A 25,573-nucleotide genomic window follows, 5' to 3' on the forward strand; every position below is an offset into this window, starting at 1 on the left:
GCAGTTGAGGAATAACGTGCTTCCACCTTTTCATGTGCAGCAAGGAAGTCAGCTTTTTGTTAATATTCCTGTGGCTTGCAGGAATCCTTGTACCAGATGCAGAAAGACACATCATAGATAGATTGGGTGAAAAGCTTCAGTACAGAATGAACTTTGCACTCAAGCACTCTTGGGACAAAGGATTTCAGTGCTTACATTTGCAGCGAAGCTGAACACCATGCATAGCCTATAGAGACTATTCTCTCATCACACTCATGCTTTACCAACACCATCTGGAATCTACCTTGCTTGTGGCTGCCACTGCTCAGTCAAACCATCATGTTTCCTCTCTCATAGGCAGCCATCAAAAAACTCTACTATGTCACCTCATTTTTTTCTACTATTCGATTGCTCAAGAAGATAGCATTACCTCTTTTTTATTTTTGGAAATGCTTACTGCTAGAGACGAAATAACAAAATGAAAGGGCAGAAGAAAAAAGCAATTCACCTTTTGTCTCTACAGTTTTAATATAAAAACTGTGGAAGAAATGTGTGCACTAAAAAAAAGTTTTTCACAATTTTCAGCAATATGGAGGGGAAAGGACCAGGTGCCACAACTTTTGCCATCTAGCCTAAAGCCTTCCTAAATCATTTTTTCCCCCCCACAAAAATATGTGGGCCAAAAGAACAACACCATACTGTTGTATCAGTAAGATTATACGGTTAAGTTTTATCCTGTATGGACATATGAATCCCACAGGAATTCTGAGTCTCAGCTAAATCAGTGCCTTTTATACTCAAAACGCAAACGCTGAAGACCTGTGAATGAATATATGCCTATAGTTTCCAACTGCTAGGGTTTGAAGTAGAAATATTAAAATATTTTCAAGAAAGGTGCTATACAACAACTACAACAGTTTTTAAACGCTCAGGGAAACTGAAGAAATGACAGAAGCTTGCCAGGTGACAGAACATAACACAACCTCCATCTGACTGTCCTGATTTGCCCCAACTGCTACTGCTTTGCATGTTATGCTCTTGCAAAAGACAGTGCAACATTCACATTAAAAGTGAAACAATGGCAGATAACCATTATCACCATAATAAAAGTGTGTCTAAGAGTTGGCTAAGTTAAACAGGACCAGAGGGAAATTCCAAAGCCTAATTTTATCCTCTTAAGTATCTAGACATATAGACATGTTTGCAGAAATATTTTCCGTTCACGTGATGGCTACAGCATTAATTACTATCTTACAACATTCTGCTAAACACACGCACACTGACAAGTTTAATCTTACAAAGGCGGATGTTTCAGCAGAGCAAATCCTACATCACTGTTGGTGAGGAAAGGAGACGTGCAAGAAGCGGTTTTCAATAAAAACAAAGATGGTTTCTATATATAAAGCTCATCCACGCAGTAAGCCTTTGACTTATCACCTGTGTGATAGGTCCCTAACACCAGATTATAAAGGCAGAGGGAACAACACAATCCTATGGAGAGTGGTACTTTCAGGTGATAGTATCTTGCACAAAGCATCTCATGGCAAGTGCTCAACTTGCTTATATAAGCCAGAAGCTAAACAAAAAGACTTGGCACTACAGCAGGACGGGTGACTCTTGAGCATTCATCAACTCACAACTCTTGCAGCTAGGAGGAGCAATAGTATAACCACACGTTCAAACACCCCATTTTGTAACAGAAGTCATTAACTCACCATAACATGCTATAATAATAAAGGATGGGAATTACACTTTCTATGTAGCCCAGCTCTTTTCTTATTCACAATACTGTTAGACTTTCAAAGACAGTAATCTCATCTTTAATATTCTGTATTCTGGAAGGTGAAACAAACTAATTTCAAAATAGTCAAGATTCTCTTCATGCTCCTTTTTTCTTCATTGTCCACCCTGCTCCAACAGCAAGTCATAATTTGCACTCATTTTCAAGTGATGCCAACTCACTTCTTGGACTGCCTGGCAACAGAAGTTTTAACTTGTAAACCTCCTCTCAACTGACACACTCCCCTCCTCCACTACTTCAGAACGTGTGGAATAGCTGATGCTATTTATCTTCATTTTGCTAAAGACTTTCACAAGCTGTTAAAAAAAAAAATATCAGAAAACCAACCTTGAAAGCAAATCTGTGCTTCCATGCATTTTTTATTCTTATTATGAAATTGGGTTCACAAAATAAGTTTAAGTAGTGAACTTCTAAACTCTGAAGAGATTGAAAACTTATATATAAGATATAATTTTACACATACAGGCAAGCAGAAGGTTTTTAATATAAATCTGTAAAAAGTAAAGCTGCCACAGTACTTTTAGAGCTTAAAATGGTAAGCTGTTCTAAAAGGAAAAAGCTGCCATGGATATTCAGCACCAGTACTTGTAATAGAAAACAGAAGTCAAAACTCAGAGTTCTAAAGTTGGAAAAGGGAAAAAAAAAAGTAATATGAAGAGGCTACCAGGCAGCAGAAATTTTACACTCCTTGCTTCCTTGTTTTTCCTAGAACAACCCAGACACTTGTCATTACTTTCACAGTTGCACGTGTGGTAACATGTGCCATAATCCAAACCTAAATGTTCTTAACAGACCATGATCCAGAAACAATGACACCTTAAGAAAACTACTTCACTCAAAACAATCTCATGAAGAGGAATTCAGACTGATTTCTAAAACTTGCAAGCTGGAAGATGGAAAGAGAAAAGGGTAAAAGGAACCCAAATACTCACTGACAGAGTATAAGCGCAATGTTTTTCCTTATAGAAATTAAAAAAGAAAGGAATGAAACTCAAAAATCTGCCCATTCAGTTACCAAATCATGTATACCCACTGTCCTGTCAAGCATTTCTCTCTTCATTTTGCAAGACAAGCCAGAGGCAGAAGTTAACAAGCAAACACGAGCTCTGCAGGAGAGTCTGTACTACCCCAATTCTGTTTGCTTTGGTGAAAATGGCAATTTGCCCAATACCTGCTGTACTCACCCTAGATAGCTGTGTGTTTTCCACAACAGCTCAGCTGTAGCAGGAGAAAACTCACATCAAGGAGCCACTTTCCCTTTTCCAATGCACTTTACACAAGTTAGTGATGTCTATCACTGTGGTATCTAGCTATAAAGATTAGATACCACAGATTAGAGGTCTGGGACAGTTCCTGGGAAGTGAAATGAATGCTTAAATTTGCAAAGTATTTTGTAGTTCCTGAATACTCACTTTAATTTAGTCATTCTTTTCTCAGTTTTGTTTCACCTTCTTGTCTTATCTATCTCTACCCTTCCCTTTAAACAAAGGAAAGCCACTGTTACCAGCTTTCCCCTCATCAGACAGCACATACACTTCCTCATCCCCTCCTTGAGAGAGCGTCAGTAACAGTCTGTAAAAGAAGATGAACATATTGGCTGGAGCCTTAAAACTCAAGTAGAAAAGGAATTATTTAACTTGAGCAAGTTAAATATAAGCAGCCAGCTACCACACACCAGCATGAAGTTTTCCTCATCAAACTCGATACTTCAGAATATATAAGATTACATGTGCTAACAAAAAAGTACTGATCTATCCCTGTTCAGACAAATCCTAACATACCAAAGTATTCAGCTATCTCGAGGCTGTGGACTGTGAACTTCTCATGATTCTTTGCTCTTTCTCAAGAGCTGCCAAGTGTATAAACTGTTCCCATTATTTACTCACAGATTAACAGTTGGTAAATGGGTCCCAGGGAATCGCTGAAGAATTTTCCTTATAACCATTTCCCTTGCTTACAAAAAAAAAAAAAAGCCAACCACACAACGCCTTCCACCCCCACCCCCCCAACCCTGAATGAATGTGAGAACTTCCTGCACTCAGAACAGCATGAATAGAGCTGGCAAGTAGTCAGGGAGATAGTACAGGCCCATGAATGCTCTGAATTCAGCTTCTGTGCTGCCGCTAAATTAAAGGAATTCAGGAGCCTCACAAAGGCTTGGTTATTTAATTATATTATAAAATAAAAGGCTGAATCTATTAGACAGCATACGAAAGAAACCCTTTCCCGAGTGCCTGCGCAGAACAAGCAGCTCCAGTGACTCTGCCCAGCCTTCCCCCTCTCCTCAGGGTGATGTCACCACCATGCTTCTGCCAGCGTCCAACAGAGCTGCCGGTGGTGGCAGAGCACTGCTCGACCTGCAGGCAAGAGTCCTCACCAGCTAGTTTGAGACAAGATATGCTTCTTTACCACATGAGGTTTTTTACCTTTGCTCTTCATTAACCAGGAGACTCGTGACACTTGCAAACACGATACAACTGTATTTATCTCTGTACCTTCAACCCCTGACTAGATGAATTCATATGTCAGCATTCAAATCTTCTTTTCACTTCAAGTGCCTTCAAGGAAACTTAAAGCATATACATTAATAAGAATAACAACTGCCAGTAAACAGTGAGATGACATAAATTCTACCTTTTTTCCAATCACGTGCTACCTTCCTCCCCTTTATAACTACCAAGGAACAGGCACTCTGCAATTTGCCTTACAGATTATCGGGAAACAAAATCAGAGCAGCTTTCTCTTATTGAGGACTCTGTTGCTCACCACTGCTCACCAAATCTCTCAGCAGCCTCACATGCACACAAGAAAATGGACAGGGTGAGAACAGAACACAGAGGGAAAGATCGAAGTGATCCACAGCACCGTGTACTCATTTTCACAGTTCAGCTAGCTGTGCTTACGATTTGAGAACTCAGGCTGGTACACGTGACACATTTACTGATACCAGCATCTCATCCTTCTGCCTTGCCAGAAAGGTGACACTCCTCCCTCCAGTCAAATCACAGTGAAATGCTTAGAGTAGTGGCCATGGCGACATTGCTTAGTGAGGCCTATAACTAGCTACCACCATGCTTTTCAACAAGAAGAAGGGAAGCAAACAAATATTCACATTCAGAGCAAAGCCGCCAGGTGTGCCTGTCTGCAGACAGTCCCACAGGGATGTATTCTCTAAGCAAGAGTTGCCAAAAGGACAACAGTAACTCCAGTGCAGAGAAGGAAATGCTCAAGAGAATCCAAAAAGACAGAACAGGATGTTTATGTATAAATGATAAGACAAGGTTTGTCTAGTCTTTCATTAGGGAAATAAGGATATTGCACTATTTCCCTGCTATGGATGAAGGCACCTCTATATTCACACATTTCTGCTTCAGAAAGGTTAGTGGGTATTAACTGGATGCCACAGCATTTGTTTTGGTATGGACAGCATCTGCATTAGGTTGAAGGTTAGATACAGATATTAGTCTCCAACCATCTTTTAACAACTACATGGTTTGCTGCAAAGTGGTATAGCTATGTCTTCAGAGAAGGGCTCCAAGGATCTTCAACTCAGTATATGCCTTCCCCTATATGTTTAGAAAACTTAGTGGATATGAGCAAGAGTGAAATCTGAATGTGAGAAACGTCAGCACAATGAAAAACCCATAGTACCAAGGAACAATGGCCAAAAGAGCTACTGAAGAGCATGCCAAATACCATCTTTGATTAAGGCTTGCCAACATGCACAGCAACAGAACAAACCTGAAGTAACAATACCACATCTGGAAAGGCAATTCAGCAACTGCAACATGGTTAAGAACATCAGAGAATGAAGATAACACGCAGGTGCAGGAACAGTGCATCCTGACCAAAATTACAGTTGTCTTGTATTCACCAGTGCCAAGTACATATAGAATCATATAATACAGAATTGGAAGGAACCCACAAGGACTATCAAAGTCCAACTCCTGGCCCTGCACAGGACAGCCTCAAGAATCACTCCATGCACCTGAGAATGTTGTCCAAGCATTTCTTGAACTCCAGCAGGCTCGATGCTGTGACTACTTCCCTGGGGAGCCTGTTCCAGTGCCCAACCACTCTCTGGTGGTTTCCTAACATCCAGCCAACACCTCCCCTGACACAGCTTCAGGCCATTCCCTCGGGTTCTATCACTGGTCATCACATAGAAGAGACCAATGTCTGCCCCTCCTCCTCCCCTCACAAGGAAGCTGCAGACTGCAATGTGGTCTCCCCTCAGTCTTCTCTTCTCCAGGCTGAACACACCAAGTGACCTCAGCTGCTCCTCACACAGCCTCTCCTCTAGACCCTTCACCATCTTCATGGCCCTCCTTTGGACTCTTAATAGCTTAATATCTATCTTATATTGTGGTGCCCAAAACTGTCACAATATTCAAGATGAGGCCGCACCAGCGCAGAGTAGAGTGGGACAATCACCTCCCTTGACTGGCTGGCAATGCTTTGCCTAATGCACCCCAAGATATTGTTAGCCCTTTCGGCTGCCAGGGTACACTGCTGACTCATTAAACTCGCCATTGATCAAGATCCCCAGATCCCTTTCTGTAGGGCTATCTCCAGATGCAGAATCTGGCATCTGAGCCATTAAACTTCATATGTTGGTAAGCAATCCTCTTCCGAACAGAAGTCTGCACGCTGAGTTCCCAGAGCCTGCCTACCAGGAATCCATCCTTTTTCAGGGTTACAAGAGTAGACTAGACTTTCCTGGTAGCACAGTCCTTAGCAGAACTTTCTGTCATAATTCAGGAAGGACAATGATTGAAAACTATGTGTTTCATTTGACTTGAATTGTTGATCATGCCTAGCTTAGCTGGTGACAGTAAGCAAGAGCAGTGCCAAATGCTGAATCTCCTCCATGTTTGTTGTATACATTCCTAAAAAGCATAAGCTTTACGGACGTGCTGCATGTAATACCACTGTTTACAAATCAGTCTAACACTAAAGAATTAGTACATCCAATTTTAGGTTCAAAGGCTATAACAGTATGACCTCTTCTACTGTCAGTCATAATTCTTACTATGCAAAATTAGCCTTTTTTCTTTCTTTCATAACCAGTTTACAGATTCTTCTAATAGACATGCATTTAAGAACATTATCCGGTCATGATCTTTGCCTCTTAAAATGGTCTGCTGGTTGAAGAACATACAAGTGACACAGGACCTTTTATTTAAACAAACCAACCAACCAATCAACCATCAATTTTTTTTTTCCCTGTAATACAATACACCTTAAACTGCTTTAAGGCTCTGTTCTTTTCTCTCTTTTGACTGTTGCCTGATTCTACATTGTTGACATGCAGACAGCAATTTATTGAATCTTTTGTAGCCATGTGCTGTGACTTTCTGGAGAGAAACTTACTAATTTTTGCAGCCATGCGTTAGCCATGCTAGAACAAATACTCTTCTCCACAAGTTATGCAGTGGTGCTGTTGGATACATAGCCTTATAGAAACAGGGGGTGGGGGGAAAGGAACACACAAAGAGGCCTGCTGATACACACACATCGAAGAAAAACATCTTAAGTTCTTCAATAAGAGGACTAAAACTGTACAAAATAGGTGAAGTGGTAAATGCAGCCAAGAACGTCCAAAAACAGAAAAAGGAAGGAAAGAGGGGGGGGCAAAAAGGAAAAAGAGGGAAAAAAAACCAACCAAACAAACAAACAACAAAAAAAGACAAACACAGAAAAAGGAAAAAAAAAGAAGGAAAAAGGAGGGGGGGGAGAGTCTAACTACATATCCTAGGCTAAAAGGATCTACAGTGGATCTATGGTTTGCAATCTCCTGACACTCTAAAGACAGTGCTGTTTTTACAACTAAGGTGACAAATCTGCATTCCCCCATTTCAGCAGTGTAAGTAAGTAGTATCAGTTATTTGCCAGGAACTCAAAATACATCTCCTACTAACACAGAACTGAAGCAGAAAGAGGGGCTGAAACTGCTCACACTCCAGTGGAGCACTATACAAAAGATCACACCTCACACACTGTTGCAAATTAAATATCATATATACCTCAGGCTCTAGTAGATTGTTTCCTCCCAACACTGACACTGACAGAAGAATATGACTTAGTCCACTGATGGCTACAAAGTGTCTTAATCTCTGTAGTATAATATCTCGCAATACTGATTAATACATTTTAATTCTAGGTTTTAATTACAAAGGCAAAAGTTACAAGTTGCAAAATAAACCAGGATGTTTCATCACATGGATTCAGAAAAGAAACATCCTGAAACATTTTTCTTACAAAAGACATATCCAAGATATAATCTGTAAAGCAAAATTAAGTAAAATAATTTAATATACTCTTCTTATATTAGCAGGAATTAAAGTTGTCATTTGATTAAGAAGATTAAAGAGATACAAACCGAGCAGTTCTCAGTGCTACAGCCTAATCTTAGTAAGGATGAATAGGCTTATACAGATGATAACATTGTTCCAGAAGTCGTGAAACGGAAACACTTTCTGTATTTAGTAGTCTGAAATGTATCACATTAATCTTCTGTTTATTCACAGGAAATATACAGACTACAGGCTCTAATTTAATTGATACAGACAAGGGATATGTTTTTCATGTCACCAAACAAACCCCCCCCCAAAAAACTAATAAAAAAAGATAAGACACATCCACAGCAACTTCACAAAACTTGAACACTTCGAACAACTTAGATTCCAATTCTCAGCCAATCCTTTCTTTTATTAGCTAGGACATCTAAGACAAAAAGGTTAACTGCTTGCTCTGAAAGGATATAAACTCAGGTCTGATTCTAACTAATGACTTTTTAATCCACACAATCATAACTATAAGCTCCACACTTATTACCAAACCAATATATTAAAAGTCCTCAGCTTGTAAATAATTTCATATAATTACATATTACACAGCTTTCAACAAGCTCCTGTTGGTATTTCTGAAATGTTAAATTGCATCTCCCATACATATGTGATTAACTTCACTTTGAGACACATCCCATTTGCAACCTGTAAACTATCTTACTTTCCTGTTTGTGGCCACATAATACTGGTACCAGAAGAAACCAAGAGCTCCTAGCCTATTAACTTCAGTTCATTATCCATGCTACCCTTCTTCCAGATGTTTCATCACTTCATTCATAACAGTTCTTGTCATCAACTTCTTTATTGCAACAGATAAGCTTTATAGCAAGCAAGCAAATAGACAAAGATGCAGAAAGTAAATAGTGACACACAATAATTATCTCTGAGACAACCTAGTAAGTCTCATAACTGACTGCTCACCAAGACTGATGTCCCCTAGAGGTCTGTCTGTCCCACTAAGTAACACATAGTAGAAGGAAAAACATATTCCTCCTTTACTTACTAGTCCTGTACTTGTCTCATAACAACCCCATGCATACAGGCTTGGAGAACAGTGGCTGGAAAGCTGCCCAGCAAAAAAGGACCTGAGGGTGCTTGAATGAGAGCCAGCAGTGGTCAAGAAGGCCAATGGCATCCTGGCTTTTACCAGAAATAGTGTGGCCAGCAGGACCAGGGCAGTAATCATCCCCCTGTACTCAGCACTGGCGAGGCCGCACCTCGAGTCCTGTATCCAGTTCTGGGCCCCTCACTACAAGAAAGACATTGAGGTGCTGGAGCTTGTCCAGAGAAGGGCAACAAAACTGGTGAAGGCTCTGGAGCACAAGTTTTATGAAGAGCTGTTGAGGGTATTAGGATTGTTTAGCCTGGAGAAAAGAAGGCTCAGGGGAGACCCACTCTCTACAACTACCTGAAAGGGGGCTGGTAGCAAGGTGGGGGTCAGCCTCCTCCTTCAGGAAGTTGGCAACAGGACAAGAGAACATAGCCTCAAGCTGCACCAACATGTTCAAGTTGGACATCAGAAAGAATTTCTTCACTGAACAGGTGGTCAACCATTGGAACAGGTTGCCCAAGGCAGTGGTGGAGACACCCACCATCCCTGAAGTGTTCAAGAAGTGACTGGACATGGCACTTAGTGTTTAGCTGGCATGGAAGTGTTTGATCAAAGGTTGGACTCAATGATCCTAAAGGTCTTCTCGAACCTTAACAATTCTATGAATTTGAGTCAGTAATCATAAAATAACTCATGATAAGAAGTCACTGGAGGATCTGACCAATAATGTAAAGAGCAAGCAGATCACACACGTAAGTTAGCTTTGCTGCTTGCAAGAGTCTCACTACAAAGCCAGTGCTACTACTTATTATCTGCTGTAAGGAAAAGGTTGGAAAGGGTCCGACAGTAAGACAAGGCAAGTGTTTGATTGACAACAACAAAACGTCATTATACACAATTCTGATCAGAAAACTCACTGTCCACTTAGAAACATACAAGTTTCAAGGCAGCTTTGAAACGGAGAGCTACTCAGATAGAGCCCATCTAAGGCTTATATAAAAGCAAAATTGTTCCTAGTAAGAATTTTAAACTTTTCTGTATCATTTATATTAAAGCAAATAATAGTTTGAGCTAGTCATAGTTATTGTTTAAAGAAGCATGCAGCTTTTTCAAAGGAAAAGAGTCGGTATTATTCTCATCTACTGAAGGTGCCTGAATCACAGGTTTTGTTCTACCCTTAATGCTGCATCCACAATCCTCTCCTCACCAGAGCAAGCATTCAGGAAAGGAGTGGCCTGCTACTTATCTTAATTACAGGTCTTACTATCTCTTTCTCTTTGGACACAAAGCTTCATAAATCGAACAAACAAGAAGAGAAACTGCATTCAGATTACATAATGAGGTTTATGTAAATCACACCTACAGCCCAGGGTCCTGAACTTCAAAGGCATTCCAGCTCCTCGTTACCCCTTGGACCAAGGCCCATTGTTTTGTCTTTATTTAAATAAGTTGGCATGGCATCTGGAGCACTTGCAGATGAGAGGAACCAGTTCAAGTGGCTATTATGGGGTTTTGAAAATTATGACTACAATCCAGAGCCTTGTAAAGTTGAAGATTCCCGTTGCCACTGCACAAGACCAGGTACAATTAATACCCTTCAGAGGGACTAAAAAAATGTTAAGCTCTAAAAATCTTCTCCATTTCCACAATTTCTTTTTCCTTCCAAGCTAGATAAAACTGGAGAGAAAAATCCCCTGAAACTCAGTATTTTGCATCAATATGTAAATAGCTATTCTTAGCTGTCAAATAGAGGAACACACAGTTAGTTGAGCAATGAGTATTTTCAGCATCCCTCCAAATAAGTCAAAGCCAGCTGGAAGAAATTTTACTTCCCCATCGACGGAAAAAGCTTCAAAGAATAGTATGCTACGTCGTGAAATTAAATGACTCTTCACTCCAGGAGGTCTTTCTTCCTAATATAACAGTTGTCATTTTTAAATGCAATGTTCTCCAAAGAACAATTTTTGTCCCCTAAATAATAGGGGGATGAAGAAGGAAGGAGGGCACAAAAACCCCCAAGAAATTCTGCACCATTCCCATTCTTCCACATATTTAACCACATCCACAGGAGCAGAAAGTCTCAGCCATCACACCCCAAGTGTCAGGACTAGCTAGTTAGCTAAGCAGGGAAGCAATAGGAATTCTGGTTCTGGCAACTGGCATAAAGAATTTGGACTATCAACTTACGTAATTAAATGATTCTATGTGACAGTGGCAGAGGGTACGGAGGGCCATGGTGACCACATCCATGGTGACTTACAGACAAGACTCCAAAGGCTGATTACTGCCAGGACCTTTTTTAAAAAAGCAAACACCACAGTGGGTGTGTCAGCACAGACACCACAGAAAACTAGTTCTACTATTAATTTTGCCTCCCTGAAATCCTAATTGGAATTTCAGCAGGACACAATGTTTTTATTCATTTACAACCCACATATATCCCTCTGTGCTGTTACGACAGCTGCTGCATTCCAAACAGCAAGTGATGTCTATTCTTTACATGTAACATTTTATCATATAGCAGACATAAGATAAAAAATAAAGAGTTAACTACAATATATCATTAATAATAATACCTAAGTTTAAAATTCTCCAATACTTAAGATGGTTTCAGTATATAACAGCAATCAGTGGGAAAATGTTCAATTAGAATTTGCCAGAAGTTATTTTTGGAAAACCATATCTGTGTTAAGATACCACAGTGGATAAATGCCAACCTAATCGGAAAAAATAACGAATCTACAACTAATACATGTTATTTTATAGTGAAAAATGTACAAATTTTCCTTGACAAAAAGGTAATGTTGCAGCTACCATTTAAGAACAAAAGTTATACAAAGAATAAATGAAGGCATTAGAATTCTAGAATTTTCACAGAAATTTTCTGACAAAATGTATAGAGCTTAACTACCTCAAACCTATACACAAGTCTGACATTACCATGCAGTTGTAATTTTAACTAAGGCTTCCAACCTCTCAGATGATTTTAATAAGCAAGATATTATTGCTTATATTTAAAATGAGGACCATTGTCCTCCTGTTTCTTAAACATCCTGTGAAGAGCTTAATGTTTCAGAATTCCTGTCTTAAGATTCAAATCTAGAAGAAGTTAAGACACACACATTTTTCAGTGAGTTTAAAACTTTTTAGTTGTTTACGAAGGTTGGTGGTTATCCTAAACTTTCTGAGAAGGAAAAACTATGTTGGAATAGCATGGTCAAGACAGCAAAGCTTACAAACCTGAAGATATTTTGGTACATCCCCCCCCATTCCTTTTCCTTGAGTTATTTTCTCCACAGAAAATGCAACTGACTCTAAGCATAGAAATCCGCTCCATCTGCACACACACACACAAAAATATTTTACCAACAAAACCTCAAAGGTAAATGCAACATTCAGTTCTCGGAGTTAAAGAATAAAGTTATTACAGGGCTACTCCAGATATACAGCTTCCCAAAGCGCAAATCCTCATTTGAGCACAAGTTGTAAACAGAGCAATCGAATTGACTCAAGGGAAGCTGAAAACAAGCACGCAAGCACATTTATCTGATCTAAAATGCCAGTGTGCCCCATTCCATAAGCAGTGAAATAATGAAACACTGAAGACTAAATCAAACTATCTTTGCATCTACTGTCCAAGGCAAATAGGTCAGTCTTTGGTTTCTTTTTCTTATTTCCCCCTAAATCAAGGTACTAATAGCTTAAACCGTTATTCAAAATATCACCCCTTAAACACAGAGGGAAATGAAGCTAGAAGCATGTGAAGTACAGGTTCCCTCCAAATTAAAAAGGAGAGTGTAACAAGTAGCACTCTCCAGGATTTCCATTTGTAAACTTCTATTCTATGGAATTCTGTATGCATATATTTTTCAAACCAACCTGCTCAGGCAGGTTGTCTTATACTTGTCTCTTTTCCAGAGGATCACTTAGATAACAAAGAAATCTCTCTTTACATTGTTTTATAAACCTAAGAAGCAGGTTTTGGTAGTTAACCAGTTGCTAACACTGGTTCGAATAAATCTCTCTTTGTTTGTACTATTAAGCAGTACCTCCCAAGAACTGCTGTGCTTTAGATGCACAGCAGCCTGTCAGTGTCCTAACAGAACAGATAGATGTTTTGACTGCAGAAGACTTTTAGGTATATCAGCAATTCCATCATCAAGGAGATGTTTATGCACAGTTTCAAAAATTACCAGAAATAACTGGTAAAAAATGAAAGAGGGATAGTATCAAAATGGAGAGGGGAAAGGGGATGTTGCAGTCTGTGCTGTATCAGGGAAGAAATTCAGCTCCTGGATTCACTAATTTAGGTACTACATATTTAGTGTATATATAGTAACTGTTATGTACATCACACTAAAGTCTCCCGTGTTGGTACTTCACACATACTTAAGTTATGGATGCTAGCCAGGAGTACAAGAGAATTTAAAAGTTGCAAAAACCATTGTACTTAACAGCTGTCACATACCAAAGCTCAGCTGCGGCTGCACCAGCATTCCAGCATTATCTGCACGGCTCCTCCTGCACAGGAGGAGAGGCTGCTGTGCCCTCAGAGCCCCCCTGAAAGCTGTCTACCTTAGAAAGACCCCATTCCAACAGGAGATAAGACGAGGGCTATGCACATGAACAGGTGGAGCCAACCAGAGGCACTGCAGCCATTTTAACCTTTCCTACAGAACAGGACTAGAAATGTCATTACTTTGGTTCCGACAAGGACCAAGCTTGGATTTAAACATGCTATGTAACAGAAATGTGAGAGTTTCCCAAAGGGGCAAGTTTAAGGTATTACTTCTCTTTGCAGCAGATGCCAACATACAAATGATTACAAGGTAAAAATGTATATCCAAGTCATATTAGGAAGAAAAAAAAAATCAGGATCATGGCATCCCTAGGTAGAGGTTGTTTTTCTGTTTGGTTTTAACAAATTCACAGAGAACTCTCTTGTCCAATCATACCTGTAAAAAAACATCCATTCACATTAATGTGAATTAGTTCTTTTGATGTTAAACAAGATATTGGATGTCAGAACCAAGTCAATGCTCCACAAGCAGCTCTTTAGGGCACAGCTGTTCTCCCACCCTCAGGTAAGAAGCAGGTCTGTCTTCGGCATGCTTTCCCCCCTTGAAATGGCACTTAGTCACCTTTAAATCAAATTTATCAATGTATTAAATAGCTGAACTGAGTTATTCATCAAGTAGCCCAACAAGCAGCCAGGAATTCAATGCATCACATTCCACAAAACTCTGCACTGCCAGGCCTACGGTGCTTTCACGTTAAGAGAAAGCATCTAAAACCATGTTTCCATCCATACAGATGGAAGTTTTAGTACGACTCCAACTACAAGGTGTGCTTCTTTTAAAGAAGACAAGCAAACACAATTGCTTAGATCACTGCAACTGATCCTGACACTAGATCTTCCCACTCTTATATTCATACTGGACAGAATAACATTTCTTATAATGTACTTTAAGACCAAACTAGACTCATTTTTCCTCACAGCTTTCTGAAAGGCCACACGAGGCAAAAGGATCTCTTCCCCAAATAAAATCTGACAGCCAGATGCAAAATTAACACCCCTAATGACATCTGGCATTTCCTAGTATTCTGCCTATAGGCAATCATCTACTTAAAAAGTGATATATTTGATGACACCAGCAGGTGTAGAAGCCCTGTGACATGCAAAGGAGGAGAGAATTTAAAAGTGGCTAAGTGCCAGAATCAGAAACAAAATCACCTTTCAGTAGTAAAACAAAAAAGCCTCAAACACCCATTGTACTACTGCAGTCTTCAAGACCAGGATCAGGTTACTCATACTCCTTGACATGCAGATGCTGCAGAACACAGTCCTGCATATAATTCCATGCTTATTTTTGATCTAAAGTCTCAAAACCAATAAGCAATTTTGCAGATTTTAAATTATGAGATTGGTGTATTAGTCTATTTTCCCTTCTACATGCAAATGATAGAGAAGTCAAGGCCACTAGGACCACAATTATTTTTATAGACCAATAAGGAATACTATAACTTGTTTGCAAGAAGTCTCCTGGATCACAGCCATTCTTATGGCTTAAGGAATAGTTTAGTAAGTCTGACCTAATCGGTCTCCCAGTGACAATATCATGACTGTAATCGCACTATGGATTCTTATACAGTTCCATAACTCAATAACACAATATCTCAGCAGAAAGCTATTTAACCATATCCTTTTAAATAGAGATTAATTATTTCAAACTTTAAGGACAGTATCTTTTGTTAAGATAGATTTCAACAGAGAGAAAAGTTGACATGCATGACCAGTCACTAATGCCCAGTTTTGCTCAAATTGATGTTACAGGGAGTAGGATCAGCCCCTTAAAGCTGTAGGGGATTTTGTTTCAGCAATAGTGTTATTGGTTTAATGCTTAGAGTCAAATCAACCACATTCACACTGTTAAGGAAGAAAATGAGAGGAGACACCAGAATAAACATGCACTAACCACATTCTGAAACAAACCAAGGCAACATAGAGGAAGCACTTTTACCTTCCTAGTGTCCCATTTTGGTTTTGAGGGCTTTTAAAAGATCGAATATTTCATTTACAGAATGTAAATGCTACTTATTAAGAAAGCTGTTTTGTCATAGAAAAAAAATCTGATTCTCTGCAGTTCTTCTGAAAACTATTTTTTTTAATCTGCACTTTCCAGATTCCACCACAGAAGAAATTCCCAGCCTACAGCAATCACTAAAATTATTGGTTGTATCATTTTATTTGGAATTTGTAATGTTAAGTTTCAGTACAGAATATTCCAGTCTTAAAACCGTCACTTTACAGAAATAAAAAAGTCCCAAAGTCATCAGTGTGCTCTCTTCTCTCCCCACTCCAAGGAGATTTGGTGAAAGACTTCTTTTTAGAAGCGATGCCATAAATCCAACCTAGGTTTATGCCATTTCCCATCAGTACAAGACCAGGATCACCAAATCCTACTGAGACAGCTTGCAGGAAATTACAGGGATAGAGATGCTAGCGGTTCTCTATCCATTGGGACAAGCCAGGCCGCTTAAACCAATGAAGTCCCAGGCAAACAGGAAATCACTGTTTTAAAGCTTTCCTTAGGGTATGATTCTGGAGGATCATTTATTAGAAAAGTACTTCTCCTAAGCAAAACACCTAACTTTGGGGCCAAAGAAACCACTCCTCTTTCCAGTGTAATGTAGTGTGTCATCTTTTTAAGTGTCTCTCCTTCCCTTCCTTTCATCTTTGGGGTGTGTGTATAAAATAAGGAAGCAGAGATAACTTGCCAAGACAGTTACATAAAATCGGTATGATTACATGTCAGTAATATTTCCTTAGCTGTTTTTGGCTGGTCTGGTACATTAGGTGCTGCAACCTTTCTGTTACAAGCACCTGATCACAGGTGTTTTACATGTTGATCACAGATCCCCTCAAAGAGATAAGGATTTCAAAAAACACTTTACTTTTGAAGTACAGAGGCATACTTCTTAGCATATGAACTTGCACAAGAAATTTGCATTAATTTGATCCTATATGTGCTCACAGAAATACTCTCCTATCTGGCAGTTCTGTACAAGGAAGTCTAAAAATGTATGAGCTATGTTAGCAATCAAGTTGAGACATGGAAATAAAACAGAGTTGGAACATCCTTGCTTAGCATGTATAATTAATCATTTAATGCATTAGATCTACATGCAAACAGTCTTAACTGTGTGCAAGACTTCACTATGTTTCCCAGTTGTGTTTTCTTTAGAACACATCCTGTTGGAAAAGGAGCCACACAGCTGTCCCAATTTAAAACATGTGTGTGCATCCCCATTTAATGGTGGGACTGGAAATAAAGGAAGCAACATCCCTCCCAGCATGATCTGCTGACTTCCATCCTCAACAGCACAGCAGAGAAACACAAAAGACCCCAATCCTCATCTGAAAAAGAGTATTTTAAGCTACTTTCTAACCCAAATGTATCTAACCTATTTCTGTCAATTCCTTGAACAAATATTGCTTCTGCACTCGTTATGTTGGGGTCATTGTACAATCCAAAAAATCTGAAGAAAAGCTGAATTGACCACTTGTCACCACTCCCACATTCTCTTCTGAATAAAGGGCACTTATCCAGCGTACTGCTCTCCTTCCCACCCCACCATTACCGACTCTATTTGACATTCAGCGGAATTCACTGGAGAAAAGAATATCTGTATTTTTCAGAGTTAAAGCACTGAATTCTCACGGTTCATTGAAGGACCACTCTGCTCAGCCAACCCAGCAAGGGGATGGATGGCATTTTCTACTTTGCTTGCATGACCTCATCTCTGGATATCACATTTACCTATTTCACAGGAAAGCTTACTAGGTATTTGAATGTTTACATGGTCATTAAAAAATTTCTCCTATCTGAAGAGATGGACGGGACAGTTAAAACCCAAGGAGTGCCAAGATTACAACAAGTATTTTACACAAACCAATTCAACTGACACATCAGGTATTTTTAAACCTCTCTGAAACCGCAGAAGGTCGCATAATTACAACGTGGGAGCTAACTTTTCCACCCAATACTCTGTACTGTAGGTCGTAACAGCAAACCTTCATTAAAAAGCTTCTCCCTTTTCATTATAAAGGTTTTGACCATCCCGTTTCCAAAGGATATGACCTGTGCTTCCCTACTTTCCTCGCTTACTGCCTCAGTCTCTCAGTGAAGTCCCAGTACTGTAACAAACGGGGAAAATTGATCGCAAGTGGCAACAACGCGGAAAGCCAAGCGCGGTATTGTGTTTGCAGGAACGCACGGCTCTCAGCTCAGGCATCTGCGCGCCCTGCGCTGCTGGAACCTCCTGCAGGGGCAAAACTGCGCGGGGCTTCCCCCTTCAGGGACGGGCCGGCCGTGCCCTCCGCTCCGCTATGACAGGGCGGGCTCGGCGCTCTCCAGAGGGAGCACACAGCTCAACTAAGCCGCGAGCGATCCGCCGGCATCCCGCAAACACTTGGAACAGCCTTCGACCTCCCGTGCCCGGCAGCGGCAGCGATGCAATTCCTCGTCACTAGGGAAAGCAGTAGATTAAGGCTGATTTAACCTCGAACGCCCAGTGCCGCTGCTGGGAACGGGAAAACAACACGCGCGCGACCTCCATTACCCAGGCGCTGAAGGGAGGGGAGGCTGCCCCGGGCACAGCACTGGGGCAGCCTGAGCGCCGCTGACACTGCGGCTTCTCCCGGCAGCCGGCTCGGGGCAGTGCTTCCCGCCGCCGCACGGCCCCTCCCCGGCGCGGCGACACCCGCGGGCGGTGAGAAGGGACGGCCCCAGGCCACCTTCCCCGTGAGCGGCGACAGCCCCAGCCGCCCCAACGCCCCGCGTTCGCCCCGGCGCCCGCCGCGCCAGCAGCCGGGGCGCGGCTCCTGCCCCTTCCCCGCAGCCGCCCCCCCCCGCCCCACTCACCGGCATAGAAGCGGATGAGGCAGCCGGTCTCCGAGTCCATGCCCTCCTCCTGCACCCGCCACAGGTCCCGAAAGCCCAGCTGGGAGAGGTAGTCGTTCTGGATCTGCAGCGGCTTCTCGTGGGCCTCCAGCCGCCGGCTGGTCTCCCCGTGGAGCTGCACGTACAGGGCAGGAGGCCCCGCCGGCGGCTCCCTCCCGCCGGCCGCGCCCGCCGGCACCCCCCCTGCCCGCCCCGGGGGCAGCTCCCCCGGGCAGGGGGGGCCCCGGCCCGGCCCCGCACCTGTTTCTTCCACCCCGTCGGGGGGTGCCGGCTCCACCTCCAGCTCCTCCGAGGAGGACGATCCGCCGCCGCCGCCGCTGCTGTAGGGGTCCAGCCGGTCAGAGACGCTCTCGGCGCTGGGGCTGAAGCTCTCGGTGTCGGAGCCGGCCGGCCCCAGCTCCCCCAGGAGGGAGGGGCAGGAGAGCGGCGGCCCCGCAAGGTACAGTTCGGCCGGCGGCGCCCCGGGGCTGAGGTCGGAGGGCGCCGGGCTCGGCCGGCCGCCGGCCAGGTCGCTCTCCTCGGCGCCGCTGCCCAGCGGCAGCCGGTCGGGCCGCGCCGTTTCCCTGCAGCCTCCTCCGGACAGCCCGCTCCGGGTACCCCGCCGGCTCCTCGGCCTCTCCTCCGGCGGCGGCCGCAGCCCCTCGGCCGCAGGCTCGGGCGGCGCCTCGGCGGGGCCCGCCGGCGGCTCGGGCAGGGGCTGCGGCGGCGGCGCGCCCGCTTTGCCCAGCACTCGCACCACGCTGCTGCCGCCCCGGTGGCCGAGCTGCTGCAGCCGGGCGGCCACTTCAGCCGCCGTGGTCTCCAGGGTGCAGAGCACCGGGCGCAGGTAGCAGTTCATGTGCCGCTCGTAGACGTGGACGCAGCCCCGCTGCAGGTCCCGCCGCACCCAGTCCCGCTCCGGGGGCTGTAGGGGCTGCAGCTGCCGGGGCGGCTTCAGCAGCAGCAGCGCCTTCCTGTCCAAGCTGCGGGTGCCCAGCGAGGGCGCCGGGGCGCCGGCGGGCAAGGGGGCGGCGGCGGAGAGGTTCCTCTTCAGCCTCCCCCGCCGCAGGAGCAGGGAGTTGGCGCTGCCGGCCCCGCCGGGGGCCGCCGGAGTCCCGCTGGCCGCCAGCGCCGCGGGGGGAGCGAAGCCGCCGGCTCCCCCTCGCCTCCGCCGCGGGCCGCCGGCCGCTTTGCCGTCCAGCTGCCCGCCGCCGCCCGACGGCTCCGCGCCGCTCTCCGCCTGGCTTCTCCTGCCCGGAGAGCCGCTCTCCGCTTCCCCGGGCCCGCTTCCCGCCGCCGCCGCCGCCGGGGCTTCTGCCGCTCGCTGCTGCGCGGGCTCCATCGCCCGCGGGGCCGGGGATGCCGCCGCCGCCGCCCTGCTGGGAGCGCCGCTCGGCGCGGCGCGGGGGGGGCCGAGCGGAGCGCGGCGCCGCGTCCCAGGGGGGTGGGATTACGTAGCAGCAGCGGGGAGCATTCCGCCGGTGCCCGGCTCAGCCTCGCTGCCTGGCTGTCGCCAGCGCCATTAGGGAGGGAGGGAGGCAGGGAAGGAGCGTGTGATCCCGCCGCCGTCCGCCGCTCCCCGCGCGCGCGCGGCTCATGAATATTAATCAGCCGACAGGGAGCGAGGGAGGCTCGCGAGGGTGACGCCACCGCTCGCGCGGCGGGGCGGGGCCTGGCCGATAAACACACGGCGTGATTCCCGGCCGGCCTCGGGAGGGGCGGGAACGGGGTAGTGCCGGCGCCGCGCGGGGTCTGCTGGGAGCTGTAGTCCCGAACCGGCCGCAAATCCCGGCAGTCCCGTGGCTTCCCGCCGGCCGGCTTCTCGCCGGCCGCCTTCCCGACTCCTCGGTGAGCCGCGCCGGCTTCGGGGCGAGAGCCCCGAGCCTGGCCGTGTGTGAGGGCGGTAGCCCGGAACATGGTGGAAGTAACTCCGCTACCCGGCGCTGACTCCCGGGAGGCGTAGCGAGCCGCCGCCGCTCCTCACTCTGCATGGCACGGGGCTGAACCCGTGGACTTGTTCCTAAGCTCCGTATCCCTCAAGTCTCTTGGAAGGTTTTGCAGGTCCAGTGACCACGCTCATCCCACTCTGTCCAATCTGTTCTCCTCGTTAGCTCCCTCGGCGCATAACCCAAGCACTGAGCCCGGGCAACCTTCTTGCACGAAGAGGGAGGTGATGGCTTGAGATCCAAGATGGAGAGACGCATGGAAATGTGGGTGGGAAACATACATGTATATATGCACACATACCAGAGAAGAGCCACTTTGTGATTAGACTTGCAAAGAAAGTTTCAGTGCTATTAGTCTGTCATTCTATAAGAGGGACTAAAATTACCAATAATACTTACTTCTAGAAAATTACTTAGAAGCAGCAATTAAATGGAAACATTTTTCAAAAAAACACTGTGGTTTTAAACAAATTACTGAAAAGGAAAATTACAATCAGACACATTCCATTAGCAGTGTGAATGTGTGAGTTTTCATACTGTAAGGATGCCATGCAATGGAATTCGGAGAAATCTGTGCTCCTGGACATGTTTTAGCTGAGTAATGCCAGTTGGATAGGGCTGTAACTGCCTGAGATCTTTCCTTTTTAATACATTGTGTAAAATCACAGTGAAGCATCTTGCCACATATTCATCAAAAACACAATAGACTCTAATAAATTGGGAGTTCTGGGCAATTGACCAGTTACCTCCATATTAAGGGAGATAAATCATCACCAAGAACACCATGATAAACTCTTAGTGAAACATTATTTTTATTTGGACTGTCTTTTTAGTGTCTACATATAGTATATGAACCATAAATAAGCCAGAACCATGATAAAATTGTAGTTTACCTCTCCTAATAAAACATTTCTCCACGCTTCCGCATTACTGTCTTCATCCCCCCTAGAAGCAGGTGAAACAAAGCACAGAAGACAGAGGTATTCTCCAAGGAACTTGCAATGGAAACATATAGCTACCTTTTAAAAGGTTTTTTCTTGTAACAATAAAGGTGATATTTTACCTTTATGTGAAAACCACCCACTTTCTGAACAGAACAATATGAAAATTAACGATAGTCTGATCATGCAGTTTGTGCTGACTCGTATCTAGATCTGCAGTCACCAGAAGGAGCATCTCTGGAATTCAAGAGCATGGACTGACAGAGGATGACTGCAGCACTTGGCCATTAAAGGCTTAAACTGGTGCCCAAAACCTCCTTTGACATTAGCAGCACGCAACAGAAATGCAGCGCTTAGTATATTGAGCTCTGGTTCTGGCTGCTTCATACATTCTGCTTTATTTCTACTGCTTTGCACCACCTTGCGCCACCTACTTCATGGAGGTTACTCCAGGTCTCCTGAATTAAATGTGTGAGAGAAATGTTCTACATGCAAACATGCATATACAGTCACACTCAGAAGAAGGAGACACCAAACTCTAGTATTACCATTATTAATGGTAATACTTGAAAGAAGAGGGTTTCTAGAAAACACTTTCCAGCCCTTCTCTTCTTTGATGGGAGCAGGGACAAAGCTCCACTTTTCTCAAACTGTTCAGATACCTGAATGTTCATGCACACACAGAAAAAATCCAGAATACAGAACAAAGAGAGCTCTCCTGGGGCTTCCAATTTTCTCCTGGAGATACTGAATCCTACATGTTAGTGATGTCCCCCTAACATGACAGAGAGACAAGCTAAACATCAATTTGAAATGAGTTGAGCTGATTTGTCCTCTGCCCTAACTGGAAGACTGTCCCAGGGCCATCCTGCCTTCACTGTTGGGAAATTCCTTCCAATTTTTAGCCTGAATTTTACACATGGGTAGTCGATGCACATTTGCTCACATGCCAGCATTGCATTGCCCTTTGACTCAAATAGCTTTTTTTTTTCAACTCCAGAACTTTTACCCCCAAGGTGCATAGAAGCAGCAATAGTATTCCCTGGCAGTCTTTGTTTTTTCTCTTTGGTAGACTAAACACACTCTTTTTGTCTCCTTTGGTGAGATAGTTCCCGTAGTGTAGGAACATGCAGTTAAGGTCATTTAAATACCCTTGGGTCAGACCCTCCAGACTGGTATAACTCTAGCTCTGGATTTACACAGCGAGCCTGCACAGAGCAGCCGCTGTCTGCGATACGACTTGGAGAGGTGGCTGGGGACTGAGCTGACCTCGCTCTCCCTCTTGCCAGGCTAACGCATTGCTGCCAACAGTCTTGCCAGTGAAGGGCTTTATGCAATTAAAAACCAAAATGGTTAAACTCCTGAGAATGGGAAAGTTGTTGGATTTATAGGTGCCCCGTGAAATTGCTCAGGAGCAGAAGGCTGCAATGAGGCTCCTGGCATTCCGTGAGCCCTGAGTTGCACTATGAGGAGAAAAGGGACTGCGCTGTTGCTCTTCATGCTTTGCTGAATATGAAGGTGGCAGTTTCTGTAGTGACCTAGCACCTCCAAATGTTAGCTTTACCCAGTTTGGTTATTTTTGCTTTATGCAGGGAAGTGTGCTTGAAATCTCTAAGGATATGCATATTTCAATTGAACTTTCAGGCTTATGAGAAAACTATGCTATTTTCCATTTCCCAGTGATTGATATATACTCCTAAACTCTCCTGGAATTGTGAATTTCAATATGGATTAACTGTTATTGTCAGACATGGGAATGGAGCTTATGAAATTGATGTTTGGGAGGAGGAAGCGGAAGGGTGAAATACACATTTCCCTTTTCTAAAGCTGGATTGATGACAGCTGTTTGGAAGACAGGTAAAATGAAACAGGACAGTTTGCAATCTGCAGCTTTCCAACCAGAATCTGGCAGTCTTGAGGAAGAGTTTTCTGATTTGTCAACAAAAAATAAAGAAATAAAAAGTGATTTATTGGCGGTTACTATAAATTACTCCATACTAAAAGTCTTTATACTGAATGAACAAATTATTCACTCCCACAGACAGTAGCAGGAAAATGCCAGAAGGTTTTGAAACCACAAGATGACTTTTGAGGACAATGTTACATCCAGAGTTATCAGACCCTAGCTGAAATCCTCGCAGAGGCTGGAGCTGTTGTGATCTTCACTGCCTACATCTCTGCTGACAGCTGCTACAGCTACAGCAGGAGGCACCAGGCTGCCGTACGCGTCTGTGGAGCTGACTGAGTAGCTGCAGTGGTGCTTGGGGTGTGTTGACTCCTGTTCAGCCTCTTCTGAAATCTGCCTCCCACGTTTCTCACAGATTCCTGTAAAGCCCTCGAGGATACACTGTGTTGTTCTTAGATGTTTCTACAGGGGAAGGGACAGATTATGGGCATCAACTGGTGTCTGTGGTTTTCCTTACTCTTTCATTATGAATGTAGCAGAGAGGACCAGGTCCAGCTTCAATTCATATTACTACCAGTTCTGTTCTGTTCTTTATTTACATTATACCACTTTATTTCCTGTAACCCCTTGGTTTAGCTGCAATTAATATTTTGCTGGGCAATTCAATGATGACTTACTGGTTCTGTCTAATTTTTCTGAAATGTCTGCTGCACTGGAATAGCAAATAGCCTTTGTAGACTCAGTTCTACCATGAACTATACTCAAAGAGATTTTTTTAATTATATCAAACAGGCAATGATTACCCAGTTTCAGTTTTGTTTTCAAGGATATCACTGCAGAATAGTGTGGACTCATAAAGGAATTGCTTAATCCTCAGTCCTTGACTACAGAAAAATGGACTGACAAGTCAGTTCTGGATCAAAAGCTGAGATGAGTGCTGAGAAATACTAGTGTGGGAAAGACTATATTTATACTTTCTCTGCTGTAAGTCATCATCAATGGTGCTGTTAAATGTTCTTCTGTGTTTTAAGAAGGTATGAATCATTTTGGTGATTCCAGTTAACATGTGAAGGTGGGGAGGGAGCTCAGAAATAAAGAATTTAATGTCCTTCAACCCTGCAGAATGTTAGGGAGCTTACTCAGCTCTCTTCTTTAGTAGCCTGTTTTTCTAGTAAGGGAGAATTTCCCTACAGATAACAAAGAAAGAGACTTATTTCAATGTCAAAATGCTGAAACAAAAGACAAAACATTTGCCATTGTACAAGTAATTCAAAGACCAGGAGATGGATGAGCAAAGGGACCATTTCAAATTAAACAATATAATTCTTTATAATGGAAAATTCAATGTTATGATATGGAAACTGTTCTTAAAATAATATTTAATTTTATTGGTAGGAATTAATTTCATTTTGTAAAGTGCTATACTTGTATCCCTCATCCATATTTGGAATTGCCACAACTGTAGGAACAAATTTGATATGCAGATAATAAGATACTGAAATTTTATGTTGATTGCTACTCCAGCTTGAGCACAATAGTGTGTATATGTTCCATGCTAGTTTTGCTCATCTTGGTGCGTAAGGTCTTCAGTGTAGTAAAGTATTTAAGAGGGTGCTTCTTCAGGGAAACTCTTAAGTTTAAATGTGTTCTTAGATTGAGAATATAGCTGAGAACTATTCTTGAGCTGAGAAGTTTCCATTATTCGATGCCTGAAATATAATTTAAAGGCTGCAAATTATCTAGCAGTTGCCCTTTTATATATATATATTCAGAAACACTGGATTTGTATGACCTAGAAGGTTATTTGTACCCACAGCTCCCTAAATAATTTCCAGCAAGGGTTTTTCTGTATTTCTGATTCCCAAACCACTTCCAGATGAGTAATATTGACACTACTACATGTTCTTCAGCACTGCACTTCAAAGCATGTTACAAATGTAAGTGTAAATATTTCCATAAAACGAAGAGAGGAGAAAAGAGGCAAAGCCTTCTTGGCTGTGCATTAAACCCCTCTCAAGGTGATTGCCACAAGTCAGGTCCCCATGTTCTGGAAGCAGAGCACCAGGCTGTGAAGCTTCTTTCTTGCTGAACTAGAGTCCTATCCCAGCTTCCTCTGGGCAGAGGGTCTGGAACCGGGTGCAGAATCCCATTGTAAG

At 43.5% G+C, this 25,573-nt stretch overlaps 1 protein-coding gene across 1 annotated transcript in view; it reads right to left on the reverse strand.

The window, feature by feature from the left end:
- PHLPP1 (PH domain and leucine rich repeat protein phosphatase 1) overlaps positions 1-20,231 on the reverse strand; it is a 133,830-nt gene extending 113,599 nt beyond the window's left edge. The window contains exon 1 of the mRNA XM_051799354.1: positions 18,607-20,231. Coding sequence (XP_051655314.1) covers positions 18,607-19,966 — 1,360 coding nt within the window. The 5' untranslated portion in view covers positions 19,967-20,231. The remainder of the gene's footprint in view (positions 1-18,606) is intronic.
- Positions 20,232-25,573: the final 5,342 nt, after the last annotated feature.

Source organism: Manacus candei, unplaced genomic scaffold (genome assembly GCF_025592945.1).
Source record: "Manacus candei isolate 608988 ecotype Guabito, Panama unplaced genomic scaffold, ASM2559294v1 h1tg000049l, whole genome shotgun sequence".
Taxonomy (NCBI): domain Eukaryota; kingdom Metazoa; phylum Chordata; class Aves; order Passeriformes; family Pipridae; genus Manacus; species Manacus candei.